The 20,062-nt window shown below is 43.6% G+C and overlaps 1 protein-coding gene and 1 pseudogene across 1 annotated transcript; one reads left to right on the top strand and one right to left on the bottom strand.

Moving 5' to 3' along the window:
* Window positions 1-1,302: 1,302 nt before the first annotated feature.
* Window positions 1,303-10,546, bottom strand: LOC144374352 (vomeronasal type-1 receptor 97-like). The gene is made up of 3 exons (XM_078037205.1): window positions 10,409-10,546; window positions 10,060-10,179; window positions 1,303-2,142 (listed from the first exon to the last, which is right to left on the bottom strand). Exons 1-3 carry the CDS (start codon window positions 10,544-10,546, stop codon window positions 1,303-1,305), a joined length of 1,098 nt encoding a protein of 365 aa, XP_077893331.1.
* Window positions 10,547-11,365: 819 nt separating this feature from the next.
* On the top strand, window positions 11,366-12,401 carry LOC144374353 (olfactory receptor 6E1-like; annotated as a pseudogene).
* Window positions 12,402-20,062: the final 7,661 nt, after the last annotated feature.

The raw sequence follows: 20,062 nt of genomic DNA, 5'->3' as shown, positions 1-20,062 counted from the left end.
TTAAATAGAATATATGACAAGTGCATAATTTTCACAGCACTGCTGTCATGATTGGTAAACTCTCACATGTGACTTACTGTCTAAACCTGGTGTTCTGACTGCATGCACCTCTCACCCAGAAAGCCTCAACATGGGAGCTATTCACTGCGATGCTGAACATCTTTGGAAGGCTGAGAGTCCCAGAGTGGCGTGTAACAGCATCCGCATGGAGAACACCTCTCCTGGGAGAGGCTGAGATCAGAAGTGAGCTTCTCAAAACCAATCTTCACATCCCTGGGACAAATCAGCTCAGATGTTTAAAAGCTCATCAAATGACCCTGCGGCACATTTAGACTCTTATCCCTTACTTTATAGTTTCAGAAAGAATGTTTTCCACAACTGAGTTGATAATTAAAATACTTTTATGAGGATAAAATGTATACAACATAAACATTCTGATCACTTTTTAACATTCAGTAAAGTGGCCTGGAATCTATTCAGATTATTGCACAACAGTCACCACCACTCATGACAGCATTCACTTCCTAACTGAATAGAGGTTCTCCACATACCAAGGGATAGTGCCCCGCTGCCCCCTCTCTTGGTCTCTGGGACACTCTTGTGTTCCTGCTCTGTCACTCTGCCCACTCCAACTCCCACAATCTTTAAGTACATTTATACAATGTTTGTTCTTTTGAGACTAAACCAGCTTCACTGAGTATAGTAACTTTAGGAGTCAGCTATGCAGCCCCATGTTCCAGAATATTTTCTATTTTAAGGTCATTGCATATTGCTTACATATTCTTATGGTTGTAGGTGTTGAGTTGTTTTTAAGTTCAAATATTTAAAGCATGGTTTTAGGAGCAGTGATGTGGAAATGACTATTTGATTCCCTGCATGTAAAATGTGTGTGTGTGTGCCTTTGAGTGTGTATTGTTTGTGTGCTGGATCATGTGATATTTTGTGGTAGAATATGTTTACAAATGTAGTTAGGAAAAATACAGATAATAGAGATGATGCAATATTTGAAAACCATTGGAACTGTTATGTATCTAAAAAGAGTTTGGAATAACCCAAGTTATGACAAGTGACATCCAACTCACAGGCCCCTATTAAGGATTCAGTGAGAAATATGACATTGCCATAATATCTCAGAGAGGCACATGGTTTGGCTTTCATTGATGTAATTGTAATCCCTGCATGTCCAAGTGGATGGTTTAACAGAGGGAGCGAGACTTTGCATTGCATTTAAACCAAAGACTCTAAACACTCTGTCATGATAAATCACTCTAGATTCAGTGCAATTTCTTGCCTTAACAGAACTTATTCACCACTGCCTACTGAAATGTTTACAGTATTCTCCCACATGTATCTGAAAATAACAATTAGACGTTTTTCAGTACAAATAAACACCAAAGGGCTGAACGAAGCATAGCTATGGGTCACAAGGATCTGGATACAGTAAAATATTGGATCATCTTTCAGTGTGATTCTTGCATAGGATATTATGCTGTCCAAGATGGACATGACTATGAAGCAACTCATGAGCAGCAGGATTGTCTGGGTGGCCCTCAGTTCTGGGGATGACACTGGAGACAGGCTGCTGCTGTAGAGATGTTGGGACTGCCTCTTGTGCCTGCACAGGAGAGCCACCATGTATCCATTGGAGAAGGCCATGATTCCTATAAAGGAGACTTCCCTGAAGGTCAGCAGGATGGACAAGCTGTGCCAAAGGAAGAAGGTCATGGGGATGAAGGAGCAGGATTCTTTGATGTACATAAAGTTGTCTGAGGTCCAATTGGGGGTAGTAGCAAATGAGATGAAGAGATGACTACTGAAGGACGAGTAGATGACCCACAGGAAGAGAAAAAAACACAGGTTGTGAAGAGAGGATTTATGTTTGAACCTTGCCAAGCAGGAGCTCCTGGGGCTGAGGGTGATGGCTTGGAGGACACTCAGCAGGCAGGTGGCACAGATGGAAAAGCCCCTCATCAACCTGTACAGGCAGATGAGCAATTTACACGTCACGTCATCCCACCTTTCCCCCTGAGGTATAAAAATGTCCGAAGCTATAAAGCCATTGATGAGCAGAATTGCCAGGTAAATCAGGGCCAGGAGACCAATGGGCAGGTCAGTGGGCTTAGGTCTGTGCCCAGTAATGTGCTAGGAGATGTGAACGATGTGAACTGTCAAGCCTCAATGCTGCAGTCTGGCTGGGCATAATTCAGGAGCCACTTGTCAACAGAAACTAACTTTACTTTTAGAACACACACACCACACCACACAGCTCCTCAGGAAAAACTCTCAGAGCCCAACTGCCACCACCGGCTTCCCACAAGCCTCTAAACCTCCCCCACTCCTCCTGCTTTTGAGGCCAATTGGCTAGGTCGTGTGGGCAGAGCCAAAAAAAGTTCCCCAATGAGCATCACCACAGAGGAGCAAATTTGTAGCTCCTTCTAGTGTAGAGAAAATATGTATGTCATGTGTAGTTTTATCTGCTAAATCATTGCCCAAACTGAGGGCTGCAGGCAATCCTCTATGTGCCCTAATATGTTCTATAAAGAATGGATCTTTTCTGTCCCAGATTAGACTTTGTACAGTGGAAAGCAAAGAGAAAACAGTAGAGGAAGGGGAAATCCCATTTTCAAGGGATACTATAGCATTAACTAAGTTGGAGCCTCATCCCACATGTTGGAGATTAGGGCCTACTTTTTTTTATTAGATGCAGGGTCTCTGGTTTTATTCCCAGGTCCTTGATCCATTAAAAGAAACTTGAAATCAAAAAAAAAGTGAGGAGGGGAGATTTTGGCTGCAGGGTGTTCATTCCAGTTGTTAGTTGGTTGGTTTTCTGTTTTTTTTTTTTGGGGGGGGGGCATTAGTATGGAACCCAGGGGTGCTTAATCTCTGAGCCCCAGTCGCAGCCCTTTGCATTTTTATTTAGAGACAGGGCCTCACTGAGTTGCCTAGGGCCTCACTAAGTTGCTGAGGCTGGCCTCCAACTTATGATCCTCCTGCCTCAGTCTCCCAAGCTGCTGGAATAACAGTTATGCACCACCCAACCTTGATTCATTCAGGTATTTAATATAAAATGGTTATTTAGGAAAACTTTTATATTTACATAAAATTTACCAAAACAACAGAGGAATTTCCTAAATATCCTCCACCTGGGAAGGAGAAATCCATCCTCCATTTTACAAATTTAGCATTACTGTGTGTACTGGATTGCTACAGCTATCAGATCAGAATACTACAGACTGAGTGCTGAAAAGGTTGGAAATCCATGATGAATGTTTCTTAGATTTGCTTCCTCCTGTGTCCTTTCTTCTTGACTTGCAGATAGCCACCTGAGGTTGTATCCTTTTCTGGTCTCCCTTCTGAGCATTGTCTGAATCCAAAACTTATAAGGACGTGAGTAACACCTTTTTAGGAAAAAGCCATGTGAACTCGTGTGAATGTACCATAACTATATTGGTAAAGGTTCTGCCTTCCAATGTTACCTCAGTATCAAGGTCTGAGAGTTAGGACTTGAATGTAGAAAGTTTGAGAGTACATGAGTCATCCTGTGACACAGGGCACCAAACCAAGAACTGACATCAAACACTACCAAATAAGAGTTATCTTTTGAATTTCACAAATTTTTTGTGGGGGTCATTTATTTATGTGCACATAGAAAAGTAAAGTCCATTTCATTCTACTGTCTTCTATATTCAGATTGCCCCTCCCTTTTCATCATTCCCCTTTGACAAATCCAATGTACTTCTATTCTTTCCTACCTACCACTTATTGTGAGATAGCATCAACATACTAGAGAAAGCATTGGTTCTTTAGTTTGAGGAGTTTGAATAACTCCCATTAGCATGACAGTCCCCCATTCCATCCACTGACTGGCAATGTGTATCACTCCTCTTTGTTCAGGTATATTCCATGGTGTGTATGTAGCACATATTTTTCACCCATTCATCTGGTGAAGGACACCTGTGTTGGTTCCACAGTGAGCAATTGTGAGTTGAGCTGGTGTTAACATTGATGTGCCTGCATCACTATAGTACGCTGATTTTAAATCCACGTGGTGGTTCCATTCCTAGTTTCCTGAGCAATCTCCACCGTGATTTCCAGAGTGGTTGCACTACTTTGCAGTCCCACAGTCATGCATGAGTGTAACTTTTCCCCCACATCCTCACAAACACTTCTTGTTACTCATATTCTTTATAATTGCCATTCTGACCTGCATGAGATGAAATCCCGGTATAGTTTTAGTTTGCATTTCTCTAATTGCTAGAAAAAAAAAACTCAAGAAATATTGAACATTTTTTTCTATATTTGTTGACCATTGGTATTTCTCTCTCTATGAAGTGTCTGCTCATTTTCTTTGCCCATTGATGGATTATTTGTTTTTGTGGTGTTCAGTTTTTTGAGTTATATCCTGGAGATTAGTGCTCTGTCTGAGATGTGGGTGGCAAATATGTTCTCCCAATTCTGTAAATCCTCTTCCCCACATTCTTGATCATTTCCCTTGCTGTAAAAACTTTTGAGTTTGGTTTCATGCCATTTATTTATTTTGATTGAACTTTTTGCGCTTTAGGAGTTTTATTGAGGAAGTTGATTCCTAAGCCAACATGAGGTAGATTGGGGTCTCTGGGTCTCTGGTCTAATGCTTAAGTTCTTGATCCACTTAGAGTTAGGTTTTGTGCAGGTTGAGTGACAAGGGTTTAATTGCATGTGGCTACATGTGGATTTTCAGTTTTTCCCACTCCATTTTTGTGAGAGGTTATCATTTCTCCAATGTGTGTTTTCAGCGCCTTTGTCTAGTATGAGGTCACTGTATTTCTGTGGATTCGTCTCTGTGTCTTCTGTTCTTACCATTGGTCTACCTTTCTTCTTGGTGCTCATACACCATGCCGTTTTTGATACTGTAGCTCTGTAGTATAACTTAAGGGTCTGGTATTGTGATGTTTCCTGCTTCATTTTTCTTGCTAAGGATTGGTTTGGCTATGCTGGGCCTCTTGTGTTTTCCAAATGAATGTTATGACTGATTATTTCTATTTCTATGGAAAATGTTACTGGGATTTTAAATAGGAACTCTATTCAATCTGTGTAGCACTTGTGGCAGTATGGCCATTTTGACAATGTTAATTCTGCCTCTCTAAGATCAAGAAAGATCTTTCCATCTCCTTAGGTATTCTTCAATTATATTCTTTAGAGTTCTGTGTTTTTCTTGTTAAAGTCTTTTATCTCTTTTGATTGATTTCCAAATATATATATATTTTGAGGCTACTGTGAATGGGGTAGTTTTCCTAATTTCTTTTTCAGTCAATTCATCACTGATGTATAGGAATTCAATTGAATTATAGGTGTTGATTTTACATCCCGCTACTTTGCTAAATTCATTTGTGAGTTCTAGAAGTTTTCTAGTGGAGATTTTTGGTTTCTCTAAATATAGAATCATGTGATCAGCAAATAAAGATAGTTTGAGTTCTTCTTTTTCTCTTCATGTTCCTTTAATTTCTTTCTTCTGTCCCTTGCTCTGGCTAGAGTTTCAAGATGATGTTGAATAAGAAGTGCTGAAACAGGCATTTATCTTGTACCAGTATTTCAAGAGAATATGTTTTCAATCTTTCTATTTAGGATGATGTTGGCATTGGGTTTAGCATATATAGCCTTTACAATGCATGTTCCTTATATCCCTGGTTCTTCTAGAATTTTGAACATCAACACTTGCTGTGCTTTATCAAAGTTTTTTCTGCATCTATTCAGAAAGTATGATTCTTGTCTCTAAGTCTATTGATGTGATGTATTACATTTACTGATTTCTATTGCATTGAACCAAACTTGCATTTTTTAGATGAACCCCTCTTGATCATAGGACTCTAGATTTTTAAAATGATTTTGTAGGCATTTTGCCAGAATTTTATTAAGAATTTTTGCATCTAAGTTCATCAGGGTTATTGGTCTGAGGTTGCTTTTCTTGGTGTGCCTTTGTCTGGTTTTGGTATCAGGGTGATACCAGCTTTATGGAATGAGTTTGAAAAAGTTCCCTTCTCTTTTATTGCATGGAATGATTTGAGAGGTGTTGGTGTTAGTTCTTATTTGAAAGTCTCATAAAATTGGCTAATTCCTATGAGAACTCAAAGATGATAGTTAATCAGATATGATTTCCATTTTCAGTCATTTGGGTTTATTTTTGCCTTTTAACTTGAATTAGTTTGTTCTTCCCTCCCTTTAAAAATACATTGTTGGTTGTTGAAAACATTACATAGTTCTTGACATATCATGTGTCACACTTTGATTTAAGTAGGTTATGAACTCCAATTTTATACTCACTCCATATACAGATTGCAGAATAACATAAGTTACACATCCACTAATTTACATATTGCCATACTAGTGTCTGTTGTATTCTGCTGCCTGTCCTATCCTCTACTATACCCCCTCCCCTCCCCTTCCCCTCCCATCTTCTCTCTCTACCCCATCTACTGTAATTAATTTCTACCCCTTGTTTATTTTCCTTTTTCCTCACTTTCTCTTGAATGTAATTTCGTATAACCATGAGGGTCTACTTTCATTTCCATGCAATTTCTCTTCTCTCTCTCTTTCTCTCCCTGTTCTTGTTGCTGTTTAATGGTGATCTTCTCATGCTCTTCCTCCCTATTCTCTTCTTAGTTGCTCTTTTTATATCAAAGATAACATTTGGCATTTGTTTTTTCAGGAATTGGCTAGCTTCACTTAGCATAATCTGCTCTAGTGCCATCCATTGCCCTGCAAATTCCATGATTTTGTCATTTTTTTAATGCAGAGTAATACTCCATTGTGTATAAATGCCACTTTTTTTTATCCATTCATCTATTGAAGGGCATCTGGGTTGATTCCACAGTATAGCTATTGTGAATTATGCTGCTATGGACATCATTGTAGCAGTATCCCCATAATACGCTCTTTTAAGGTCTTTAGGGAATAGTCCAAGAAGGGGAATAGCTGGGTCAAATGGTGGTTCCATTCCCAGCTTTCCAAGGAATCTCTATACTGCTTTCCAAATTGGCCACACCAATATGCATTCCCACCAGCAATGTACAAGTGTACACTTTTCCCCACATCCTCGCCAGCACTTGTTGTTGTTTGACTTCATAATGTCTGCCAATCTTTCTGGAGTGAGATGGTATCTTAGGGGGGTTTTGATTTGCATTTCTCAGACTGCTAAAGATGATGAGCATTTTTTCATGTATTTGTTGATTGATTTTATGTCCTCCTCTGAGAAGTGTCTGTTCAGGTCCTTGGCCCATATGTTGATTGGGTTATTTGTTATCTTATTGTTTAGTTTTTTGAGTTCTTTGTATACTCTGGATATTAGGGCTCTATCTGAAGTGTGAGGAGTAAAAATTTGTTCCCAGGATGTAGGCTCCCTATTTACCTCTCTTATTGTTTCTCTTGCTGAGAAAAAAAACTTTTTAGTTTAAGTAAGTCCCATTTGTTTATTCTTGTTATTAACTCTTGTGCTATGAGTGTCCTATTAAGGAATTTGGAGCCTGACCGCACAATATGTAGATTGGAGCCAAGTTTTTCTTCTAGCAGACGCAGAGTCTCTGATTTGATATCAAGCTCCTTGATCCACTTTGAGTTAACTTTTGTGCTTGGCGAGAGAAAGAGATTCAGTTTCATTTTGTTGCATATGGATTTCCAGTTTTCCCAGCACCATTTGTTGAAGATGTTATCCTTCCTCCATTGCAGCTTTTAGCCCCTTTATCAAATATAAGATAGTTGTAACTTTGTGGATTAGTCTCTGTGTCCTCTATTCTGTACCATTGGTCCACCCGCCTGTTTTCGTACCAGTACCATGCTGTTTTTGTTACTATTGCTCTGGAGTATAGTTTGAAATCTGGTATCGCTATACCACCTGATTCACACTTCCTGCTTAGAGATTCTTTTGCTATTCTGGGTCTTTTATTTTTCCATATGAATTTCATGATTTCTTTATCTATTTCTACAAGAAATGCCATATGAATTTTGATTGGCATTGCATTAAACTTTTGAGAACTTTTGGTAATATCGCCATCTTGATGATGTTAGTTCTGCCTATCCATGAACAGGGTATATTTTTCATCTTCTAAGACCTTCTTCTATTTCTCTCTTTAAGGTTCTGTAGTTTTTATTGTATAAATCTTTCACCTCTTTTGTTAGGTTGATTCCCATGTATTTTTTTTTTTGAGGATATTGTGAATGGAGTGGTTTTCCTCATTTGCATTTCAGAAGATTTGTTGCTGATATACAGGAATGCCTTTGATTTATGCGTGTTGATTTTATATCCTACCACTTTGATGAATTAATTTATAAGCTCTAGTTGTTTCTTTCTACACCCTTTTGCGTCTGTTAGATATAGGATCTTATTATCCGCAAATAGTGATAATTTAAGTTCTTCTTTTCCTATTTTTATGCCTTTAATTTCTTTTGTCAGTCTAATTGCTCTGGCTAGTATTTCAAGAACTAAATTCAATAGAAGTGGTGAGAAAGGGCATCCCTGTCTTGTTCCAGATTTTAGAGGGAATGCCTTCTGTTTTTCTCCAGTCAGGATGATGCTAGCCTGAGGCTTAGCATAGATAGCTTTTACAATGTTGAGGTACGTTCCTGTTTTCTAGTGTTTTGAACATAAAGGGATGCTGTACTTTTTGAATGCTTTTTCTGCATCTATCGAGATGATCATGTGGTTCTTATCTTTAAGTCTATTGATGTGGTGAATAACATTAATTGATTTCCATTTATTGAACCAGCCTTGCATCATGGGGATGAATCCTACTTGATCATGATGCACAATTTTTTTGAGATGCCTTTTTATCTGGTTCACCAGGATTTTGTTGAGGATTTTTGCATCTAAGTTTATTAGAGATATTGGTCTGTAGTTTTCTTTCTTTGAAATGCCTTTGTCTGGTTTCAGTATCAGGGTGATGTTGGCCTCATAGAATGAATTTGGAAGAGCTCCTTCTTTTTCTATTTCTTGAAATAGCTTCAAAATATTGGTATTAATTCTTCTTTGACTGTTTTGTAAAACTCGGCTGTATACCCATCCGTTTCTGGGCTTTTTTTAGTTGGTAGTCTTTTGATAGCTTCTTCTATTTCCTCCTTTGCAATTGGTCTGTTTAATTGCGTGTATCCTCCTGACTCTGTATGGGCAGATCATATGACTTAAGAAGTTTATTGATATCTTCACTATATTCTATTTTATTAGAATATAGCTTTTCAAAATACTTTCTAATTATGTTCTGTATTTCTGTAGTGTCTGTTGTGATATTGCCTTTTTCGTACAGTATGTTAGTAATTTGAATTCTTTCTCTTCTTCTCTTCTTTAGCATGGCTAAGGGTCTGTTGATCTTATTTATTTTTTTGAAGAACCATCTTTTAGTTGTATCAATTTTTTCAATTATTTTTTGTTTCAATTTCGTTGCTTTCTGCTCTGATTTTAATTAATTCTTGAGTTCTACTACATTTGCTGTTTTTTTGCTTTTCCTTTTCTAGGGTGTTGAGATGAAGTGTGAGTTCATTTATTTGTTTTTTTTTTTCTTTTTTTGAGGAATGACCTCCAGGTGATGAATTTCCCTCTTAAAACTGCTTTCATTGTGTCCCATAGGATAGGAGGGTTTTGGCCCAGGATGAATTAGGTCCATACTTTGAGATGGCCTTTTTGAGTTCTTTCAAGTCTTGGGCCTCTCATAAGGCTGGTCTATGGCCCCCAGGATAAGCATTTACCAGGAGAGCCATACAAGATGGCAGCTTCCCCGGCTTTTCCAGGTTTCCACAAGAGGGTGGAGAATTTCCATGGCGGGAGAGGTGATATTATGGCGGAGGCCACTCCCCATCCCATCTCTCTATCATGTGTTCTGGGACAGGAGAACTTGATGTGGAACCAAGAGGACCAGGCCAGGGATCAAAAAGATCTAGGAGGCCATTGTCAGAGGAAGCTTTTAAATCTTTCTCCTCCTGGGCAGTGAGAGGACTGAGTCGCTGTGACCCAAGAGGCTCCTTAACAATGGCTTCCCAGTCAGGGTCGTTGTACTTAGTATAAGATTGCCCCATCTTTTCCAGGGATACCCTTACCTTGAAACTCCCTTGGCTTGGATCGCCGATACTTCCTTGGCATCCGGGTTTGGTGTCCGGGTTCGGTGTTCCTGTTCGAGCACTAGATGTTGGGGTTTTTAGTCCCCTATCTCCTCCTGACTGGCGGGAGAAGTGGGAAAGAACGCCCCAACCAAGACAAGCCAAGAAAGGTAAAGGTCGACTGGTGGCTTGAACCCAGCCCTTCCTCGCTGGAGGACAATCAGATGCTCCAGGGAGATGAGTTGAAGCAGGATCTCATTCATTCAGGAAGTACACACAGCTTATATACTGCACAGGAGCCAATCAAGATAAAGGTCTTAGGGTGGAGTGAGTTCACTTGTACACCCACCCCAGAGTCTGTAAGGGAAGCACAAGCTGTCCACGAGGGCGGGAGAGTCCTGGACCTATCCTGGAGGTGGTCCGCCTCTTCCTTCACTGGCCACAGCACCTCCTCCTGGCTGATCACCAGGAGCCATCCCGGGCACATGTGTAGCCACAAGACCGGGAAGCAGGCAGCCAGGCCCTTCAGAGCTACACCTCTAAATATTTTTATTTATTTATTTATGAATTTATTTTTATTATGAGACAGGGTCTCGCTAAGTTGCTGAGACTGGCCTTAAACTTGTGATCCTCCTGCCTCAGCCTCCCAAGTTCCTGGGATGACAGCGGTTTGCTCTAGACCCTGGCTTTCCTTTTTTTTTTTTTTTAATGTTACTACTACACAGTGCTCAAGTATATATGTGTCTCCTGTTTGTATCCCACATTATATCTCTCTTATTTTTGTGGTTGTTGTTTTTTGCTTTTTGCAGGGGGTTGCTGTGGATTGAATTCAGGAGCACTCAACGACTGAACCCCATCCCCAACCCTATTATGTATTTTATTTAGAAACAGGGTCTCACTGAGTTGCTTACTGCCTTGCTTTTGCTGAGGCTGACTTTGAACTGGTGAACCTCCTGCCTCAGCCTCCTGAGTCCCTGGCACGACAGGTGTGCACCACACCCACTTTTTACTCATCAGAGAACAGTCTTCTTGGAAAAAGCAGGTGCTAAGTCTCATGATGAATGTAAGTATTACTACCTGAAGTGATGTCATTGTGAGCTACATAAGCCAGCTTTCCTGTGGTGTCCACACCATGACCAGCAATGTAATAAATGTCACTTGTCTCGTCTCCACAGAGCAGCAGGATAGGCACTGACTGTCTCTGCATTTCCAAAAAGTCACATAGACCAAGAGACTAAAGATAGGCCAGGAGCAAGAACAGGGACCAGGCTAGGAGAGCAGCCACTCCCAGCCTGGTGCCTGGGCAATGGCACCTCATGAACCCATCCTCACTGCTGTGCTGGATTTGGAGCTTTTAGGGGTCACAGATGTGCGAGGGCTCCAGCTCCTTTTTTTCACGGTGCTCCTAGTCATTACATGCTAACACTCCTGGGCAACCTGCTCATTATCACCCTGACCTTGGCAGACCGCCGCCTGCACACTCCTATGTACTATTTCCTTCACCATTTCTCCCTGCTGGAGGTGAGGTTCACGTCCAGGGTCACCCCACAGATGCTGGCCCACCTCCTCTCTGGTCACAGGACCATTGCCCGTGCCAGGTGCTTTATGCAAACAAGGCTCTACTTCATCTTGGGCACAGTGGAGTCCTTGCTACAGGCTGTTATGTCTGGTGACCGGTACCTGGCCATCTGCCTCCTGCTGCAGTATCCCACTCTCATGAAGCCCCGGGTGTGCAGCTGGCTGGTTCTGGCCTGTTGGGTCACCAGCGTCTTGGTCCTTGGGGTGCTGTGTGCCTGAATGTTCTTCCTGCACTTCTGCTGTCCCCGCATCCTCAACCACTTCTTTTATGACAGCATCCTCTTGCTGGAGCTGGTGTGTGATGACACCAGGATTCTGCAGCTGGTCAGCTTCCTGATGGCTATATGCACCCTGGTCAGCTCTGTGCTTGTGATGGTTTTGTCATACTGCTGCATCATTCACACTGTTCTGCACCTGCCCGTATCTGGGGGCCACAGCAAGGTCTTCTCTACCTGCTCCTCCCACACGCTGGTGGTGTCGCTCAGCTATGGGAGCTTCATAATCATGTACCTGAAGCCCATTCAAACAGGGCACCTGACCCTCAACAAAAGAGTGGCTTTCTTCAACACCCTAGTGTCACGCCTGCTGAATCCCTTCATATACTGCTTCAGAAATGATCTGGTCCAGAAAGCCAGCAGGGATGTGCTTCTCAGGGGGAGAGTGCTTTCTTCTCAGATATTCAGAGGGAAAGCTTTCCAATGCTCTGCTACTAAGCACGGCACAGTGGCACACACCTGTTATCCCAGTGGATGGGGAGACTGAGGCTGGAGGATAGCAAAGTTGAGGCCAGTCTCAGTAACTTAGGAAGGCCATAAGCAATTCAGCAAGACATTGTCTCAAAAAAGAAGGAGGAAGAGGAGGAGGAGGAGGAGGAGGAGGAGGAGGAGGAGGAGGAGGAGGAGGAGGAGGAAGAAGAAAAGAAGAAGCTCTATTTCTTTTGGTTTCATTTTATTTTATTTTTCAATGAACATGAAGACCATTTTACTAGAGTAAAGAAAAAAAAAATATTAGTTCAAATATCTGCTGGGGGGCTGGGAATGTGATTTAGAGCTCTCCTGGCATGAAGGTTCAAATCACTAAGCACAAAAAAGAAACAAATAGATAAATAAAATTATAAAAATAAAGAAAGAAACAAACAAACAAAAAAAAAACACATGCTGGTGCTCTGCTGTAATCCCACTGACTTGGAAGGATGAGGCTTGGATATTACAAGCAAAAGTGAGGTGCTAAGCAACTCAGTGAGGTCCTGTCTTAAAATACAAAATAGGCCTGGGAATGGGGCTCAGTGGTTGAATGCACTGAGTTTAATCTTCAGTACCCCCCCCAAAAAAAAATTTGATGCTGGTAACTTTAAAGTGGAGAAAATTTACAAACTCTTTTTTGTCCAGCTGATCAAGGTCAAGGTCAATAGTGACAGGTCATGTTGACATGTGCCCTTGCCATGGTGTGATACAAATTTCTCTTTAATTTTTGTCATCTTCTACCAGAAACCAGTGACCCCAGGATGATAATTAGAAAAATTTTAGACAAATTCCAGTAGAGGGAGATCCTATAGCATAACTGACCAGTGCTCCTAAAAGCTATCAAGGTCATCAAAGATGAGGAAGTCTAGGCACTGTCATGATGAAGAGCCAAAGGGGACATGCTACCTTCATGGAGGTGGGTGGTCTTTAAGCAGAATCCTACACCAGTGGAACTCAGGAAATCTGAGTGACTCATGGACAAAATTTAGTAATGCTTCATTGATTGTAACAAACATGCCATGCTAATATGCCTCGTTCTCCTCCTCCTCCTCCATCTTTTTTTCTTCCTTCTCTACCTCCGCCTCCTCCTCCTCCTTCTCCTCCCCCCTCTGCCCTCTCCTCATTCTTCTCCTCATCATCATCTTCATCTCTCCTCCTCCTCCTTTCTCCTCCTCCTCCTTCTCCATCTCACCCTTCTCCTCCTCCATCTTCTCCTCCTCCTCCTCCTCCTACATCATCTCCTCCTCCTGCTGCTCCTTCACTTCCTTCTCCGAATATCTCACCTCTTCCTCCTCCTCCATCTCCTCCTGCTCCTTCTCCTCCTACTCCTCCTGCTTCTACTTCTCCTCTTCCTTTTCCTTGTTATCCTCCTCCTCAAATTCTCCTCCTCCATCTCCTTATCATTATCATCTCTTTCCTCTTCCTCCACCTCCTCCATCTCCTGATCCTCCTTCTCCTCCTCCTCCTCCTCCTACATCATCTTCTCCTCCTGCTGCTCATTCACCTCCTCCTCCAAATATCTCACCTCTTCCTACTCCTCCATCTCCTCCTGCTCCTTCTCCTCCTACTTCTCCTGCTTCTAATTCTCCTCTTCCTTTTCATTGTTATCCTCCTCCTCAACCTTCTCCTCCTCCATCTTCTCCTCCTCCTCATCTCTCTCCTATTCCTCCACCTCCTCATTTTCTGATCCTCCTTCTCCTTCTTCTCCTCTTCCTCCTCTTCCTTGTCCATCCCCTCCTCCTTCTTCTCCCTATCTCCTCCAATTCCTCTTTCTCTTCTTCTCCCTCATCATATTCAACATCATCATCTCTACTCCATCTCCTCCTCCTCCTCCTTCTCCTCCTCCTCCTCCTCCTTCTCCTCTTCGTCCCTCTTCCTTCTCTCCTTCTCCCACTACTTCTCCTCTTTCTCCTCCATCTCCTCTTTTTTGTCCTTTATCTTCTTCTCTTATCCTCTCTCTCCTCCTCCTCCGTCTCTTCTTCCTCCACCTTCTCCTTTTCCTCTCATCATCATCCCTCCTCCTCCCATTCTCCTCCCCTCCCTCCCTTCCTTTTCTTCCTACCTCTCCTCACTCCTTCTCCTCACTCTCCTTCTCCCCTCCTTTTCCTCCTACTTCTCCTTTTTCACCTCCTTTTTTTTCCATCTCTTCCTCCTCGTTCTCCTTGTCCTCCTCCTTCTCCTCTTCAACATCATCATCTCTCCTCCATCTCCTCCTCCTTCTTCTCCGGCTTTTTCTCCTTCTTTTCCTAATCTCTCTCTCCTCCTCCTCCAAATCCTCCTTCTTCTTCACCTTCTCCTCAATCTTCTACTCATTCTCCTCCTAACCTCCTCCTCTTCCTCCCTCTTCTCCTTATCCTCCATCTCATATTTCTCCTATTTCGGCATCTTCTCCTCCCTCCTGCATCTTCTCCTCCTCCGGCTCCCCTCCTCCTCCTTCTCCTACTTCTCCTTCATCTACTTTTTCTTTCTCTCTCTCCTCCTCCTCCTACCCCTCCCTCTTCTCCTTTTTCATCTCCTCTTCTCCTCTTCCAATTCTTCCTCATCCTCCATCTTCTCCATCTCCTTCTTCTCATGCATTCCTCTCTTCCTTCTCATCAACATCATCATCTCTCCTCCTCCTCTATCTTCTCCTCCTTTTCCTTCTCTACTTTCCTTCTTCTCATTCCTCCTCCTCCTTCCATCTTTTCTTCCTCCTCCTCCATCTCCTCCTCTTCTTCTCCCTATTCTACTACTCTTTCTTCTCCTCTTCCCCCTCCTTCTCCCCTCGTTCTTCAACACCCTAGTGTCACGCCTACTTCGTTTTCCTCTTCCTACTTATGCGGCTTCTCCTACTCCTTCTCATCTCTCTCCTCCTCCTCCTCCTCCCTCTCCTCTTCCTTTTCCATCTCCTCTTCCTTCTGCTCCATCTCCTTCTCCTCCTCCTCTCTCCTTCCTCCTCTTATCTCTTCTCTTGTTTCTTCTCCTCCTCCTCATCAACATCTCTCCTACTGTTCCTCATCTCTCCTCCTCCTCCTTTTTATCATCATCATCATCGTCATTATCATCTCTCCTCCTCCTCCATCTCTTTCTCCTCCACCTCCTCCTCTTCTATCTCCTCCTCCGTCTCTTCCCTTACTTCTACTCCTCCATCTCTTCCTTCTCCACCTCCTGTTTCATCTTCTACTCCTCCTGCTCATCTCTCTCCTCCTCCCTCTTTTTCTCCATCTCCTGTACTTCTCCTTTTTCTCCTCCTCCATCTCCTCCTGTTGCTTCTTCTCCTCCTCCTTCTCCTCCTTCATCATCTCCTCTCCTCCTCTTCCAACTCCTCCTTCTCCACCTTCTCCTCCTCCATCTCCTCCACCTCCTCTATCTCTTCATTGTTCTCCTCCATCTGCTCCTTCTTCTCCTCCCTCTCCTCCTCCTCCTGGTCCTCCTAATCACTCCTTTTGCTCATTTCTTCTCTTCCTCCTCCTCATCAGCATCATCTCTTTTCTTCCTTCTCAATTCTCCTCCTCCCCTTCATCATCATCTTCATCATCTGTACTCCTCCTCTTAGTTCTCCACCTACTCCACCTCCTTCTCCTCAATATCCTGCTCTTCCTTTATCTCCTCCTCCTCCGCCTTCTCCTCCTCTATCTCCTTGTCATCCTCCTCAATATCTTCCTCCTTCTCTTCTTTCCTCCTCCTCTTCCTCATCCTCCTGCTCCTCCTAATCTTTGCTTCTACTCCTTATACCTCCAACTTCTCCTCATTATCATCACATCGTCTCTCACCATCATCTCTCTTCCATCTCTTCCTTTTCATCTTCATCCTCCTCCTCCATCGCCCCCTCCTCTTCCTGCTCCTTCTCCTCCTCCTCTTCCATCTCCTTCTCCTTATCCATCTCTTCCTCCTCCTCTGTATTCTTCTTCGCCTTCTCCTCCTCCTTCTCCTCACTCTTCTCCTCCTCCACTTCCTCGTCTCTCTCCTTTTTCTTTTTCTTCTCCTCTCCCTCCTTCTCCTCCTCCTCTATCTTCTTTTTTCTCCTCCCGTTCCTCTTCAACTCTCCTTTCTCCTCCTCATCATCATCTCTCCTCTGTCTCTGCCTTCTCCTCCACCTCCTACTCTTTCTCCTCTTGCACCTTCTCTATCGCCTCCTCTTCATCCTGCTTCTTCTCCCTCTCCTCTTCCTACTTCATTTCATCTCTCCTCCTCCTACACATCATCATCATCTCTTCTCCATCTCCTTCATTTTCTCCTCATTATTATTATTATTCTCCTCATTATTATCTTCTCTTCCTTCTCCTCCCCCTCAATCTCCTACTCCTCCCTATTCTTCTCCTCCTTCTTCCTCTCATCCTTCTCTTCTATCTCCTCCTTCTTTTTCTCTTTCTTCTTCTCCCTCTTCTCTTCCATCTCTCCTCCTCCTCCTCCTCCTCCTTTTCTTTTCGCTCCTCCTTCTCCTCTTCCTTTCCCTTCTACTCTACCTCCCTCTCCTCCTCCTCCGACTCATCCCTCCTCCTCATCGTCTTCATCTCTCCTCCATCTCCTCCTCATTATCATCCTACATCTCTTCCTCCTCCTTTTCCTTCTTCTTCTCCTCCTGCTCATCTCACCTCCTCCTTCTCCTCTATCTCCTCATTTCTATCATCCTTCTCCTCCTCCTCTTCCTGATCCTCCTTCTTTTCATTTTACTCATCTCTCTCCTCCTACTCCTCCTCGTCCTCCTTCTCCTTCTCCTCTTATTTCTCCTCCTCCTGCTCCTTCTTCTCTTCCTCTTGTTTACCTCCCTCCTCCTCCTCCATCTCCTCCTCCTTCTGCTCTTTCTTCTCCTTCTCCACCTTCATCTCCTTCTCCTCCATCTCCTCCTCCTGATTCACCCTGTCCTCATCCTCCTCCTTAAAAACATCATCTCTAGTCAATCTCCTTTTCTGCCTCCTTCTTTTTTTCCTCTTCCTCCTGTTCCTTCTCCTCCTCCTCCTCCTTCTCCTCCTCATCTCTCTTCTCCTTCTTCATCTCTTCCTCCTCCTCCTTCTTTTCCTCCTCCCCCTCCTCCTTCTTCTCCTCCTCCTCCTTATGTCTCTTTTCCTCCTTGTTTTCCTCCTCCTTCATCTTTTCTTTCTCTTACTCCTTCTCCTCCTCATCCTCCTTCATATACTTTCCGTCCTCCTCCACCATCTCCTCCTCATTCATCTCCTCTCTATTCTCTTTCTCCTCCTTCTCATCTCTCCTCCTGCTCCTCATAATAAACATCATCTTCTCTCCTCCATCTCCTCCTCCTCCTCCTCCTCCTCCTTCTCTTCCTCATCCTCTTTCTCCTCCTGATCCTCCTCCTTCTCTTCCATCTCTTTCTCCATCTCCCTCTTCTTCTCCTCCTCCTCTTCCCCCTCTTCCTCCCACTTCGCCTCCTCCTCCCTCTCCTCTTCCTGCTCCTTCATCTCCTCCTTTTCTTCCTCTTTTTGTCCACCTCCTCCTCCCCTCCTTCTTCTCCTCCTTTTTCTTTTCCTCCTCCTCCTTCTCCTTCTCTTCCTTCTCCTCCTCCTCCTTCTCCTTCTCTTCCTTCTCCTCCTCCTCCTTCTCCTTCTCTTCCTTCTCCTTCTTCTCCCCCTCACAGTCCTTCTCCTCCTCCTTCATCTCCTACTTTCATCCATCTTTTTCTCTTTTCCTTTCTCTCCTCTTCTTTCTCCTCTATTCTCCTTCTCAACTTCCCCCTTTTTCTCCTCCTCCTTCATCACCTCCTCCATCTCTTCCTTCTTCTTCTCTCTCCTCCTCTTCATTACTCATTCTTCTCCTCATTATCAACATCATCATCTTTTCTAAATCTCCTCCTTCTCCTCCTCCTCCATCTCCTCCTCCTTCTCCTCCTACTCCTTGTCCTCCTCCTCCTCATCTCTCTCCTCTTTCTCCTCCTTCTTCATCTCCTCTCCTCTTCTTCAGTCTCCTCCTTTTTCATCTCCTCCTCATCATCATCTTCTCCTTCTTCTCCTCCTCTTCCTCCTGCTCCTCCTCCTCCATATCCTTCTCTTTCTCCTTCCTATCCTCCTTCTCCTATTCTATTCTCCTCATCTCTCCTCCTTCCCCTCATCTCTCCTCCTTCTTATCATCATCATTTCTTTTTCTCCTCCCCTCCTTCTCCTCCTCCTCCTCATCTTTTCTCCTTCTCCTCCTCCCCCGTTTCTCCTGCTCCTCCTCCATCACCTCCTCCTCCATCTCTTCCTCCTTCTTCTCTCTCTTCTCCTCCTCATTTCTCTTTCTCCTCCTCCTCCTCCTCAACATCATCATCTTTCCTGAATCTCCTCCTCCTTCTCCTCCATCTCCTTTTCTTTGTCCTTCTTCTGCTCATCTCTCTCCTCTTCCTCCTCCTCTTTCATTTCCTCTCCTCCTCTTTCATCTCCTCTCCTCATCTTCCATCTCCTCCTCCTTTTCCATCTCTTCCTCCTCCATCTCCTTCTCCTTCTCCTCCATCTCCATCTCCTTCTCCTCCTCCATCTCCTCCTCATTACCTCCTCATCCTACCCTCCATCTCCTCCTCCTCCTCCTTTATATTCTCCTTCTCATCATCTCTCCTCCTCCACCTCATCTCTACTCCTCTTCCTACTCTTACTCCTTCCCCTCCTTCTCGTCCTCCTACTCCTCCCCTTTCTTTTCCTCCTCCTCTCATTCACACTTCTTCTCCTCCTCCTCCACCTCCTTGTCCTTATCCTCCATCTCCTCCTTCTTCTCCCTCTCTTTTTCCGCCTCCCCATCTCTCCTTTTCATCCTCCTCATCATTTCTCCTCCTTTTTTCTTCTATTTCTCCTCTTATTTCTCCTCCTCCTCTTCTTTCTCCTCCTCCAATTTCTCCTTCTTTCTCTTCTCCTTCTCCTCCTTCTCCATCTCCTCCTCCTCCTTCATCTCCTCCTTCTTCTACTCCCTATTCTCCTCTTCCTCCTCCTCTATCTCATCCTCCTCCTTTTCCTTCATCTCTTCCTCTTTCTCCATGTTCTGTCTTTTTCTACTCCTGCTTCTTTTCTTCCTTCTCCTTTCTCTTCTTCTCCCCTCATCCATCTCCTCTTTCTCCTCCTCCATCTCCTCTTCCATCTCCTTTCTCTCCTTCTTTTCCTCCTCCACCCTTCCTTTTTTCCTCCTGCATCTCCTCCTCCTCCATCTCCTCCTTCTCCCTCTCCATTTTCTCCTTCTCCTTCTGTCTCTCTCCTCTTCCTCCTTCTCATCTCTCCTCTTCTTTCTCCTCTTGCTCAACATCTCTCCTCCTCCTCTTCCATCTCCATCTCCTCCATATCCTCCACTTTCTCCTCATCCCTCTTCCTCCTCCTCCTCATTATCATCTTTTCTTCATCTCCTCCTCCTTCTCATCATCCTCCTTCCCCTTCTCCTCCTCCTCCTGCTTTCTTCTCCTCCTACATCTCCTCCTTTTCCTTCTGCTCCTTCTTCTTCTCCTGCTCATCTCTTTTCTCTCCTCCTTCTTCATCTCTTACTCCTCCTTCTCCTCCTCCTCCTTCTCTTTCTCCTCCTCCTCCTGCTCTTTCTCCCTTTTGTCCTCTTTCTCCATCTCCTCCTCCTTCTCCTCCTCTTTCTTATCTCTCTCCTTCTCATCTTCCTCCTCCTCTCCCTCTCCTCCTCCTCTTTTATATTCTCCTCCATCTCCTTCTCATTCTCCTTTCCCACTTCCTCATCTCTCCTACTCCTCCTTTTCATCATTTTCTCTCCTCTATCTACTTTTCCTT

The sequence above is a fragment of the Ictidomys tridecemlineatus genome, unplaced genomic scaffold, assembly GCF_052094955.1.
Source record: "Ictidomys tridecemlineatus isolate mIctTri1 unplaced genomic scaffold, mIctTri1.hap1 Scaffold_645, whole genome shotgun sequence".
NCBI classification, from domain to species: domain Eukaryota; kingdom Metazoa; phylum Chordata; class Mammalia; order Rodentia; family Sciuridae; genus Ictidomys; species Ictidomys tridecemlineatus.
The sequence above is the reverse complement of the archived record's forward strand: the minus strand, read 5'-3'. Positions and strand labels throughout refer to the sequence as shown.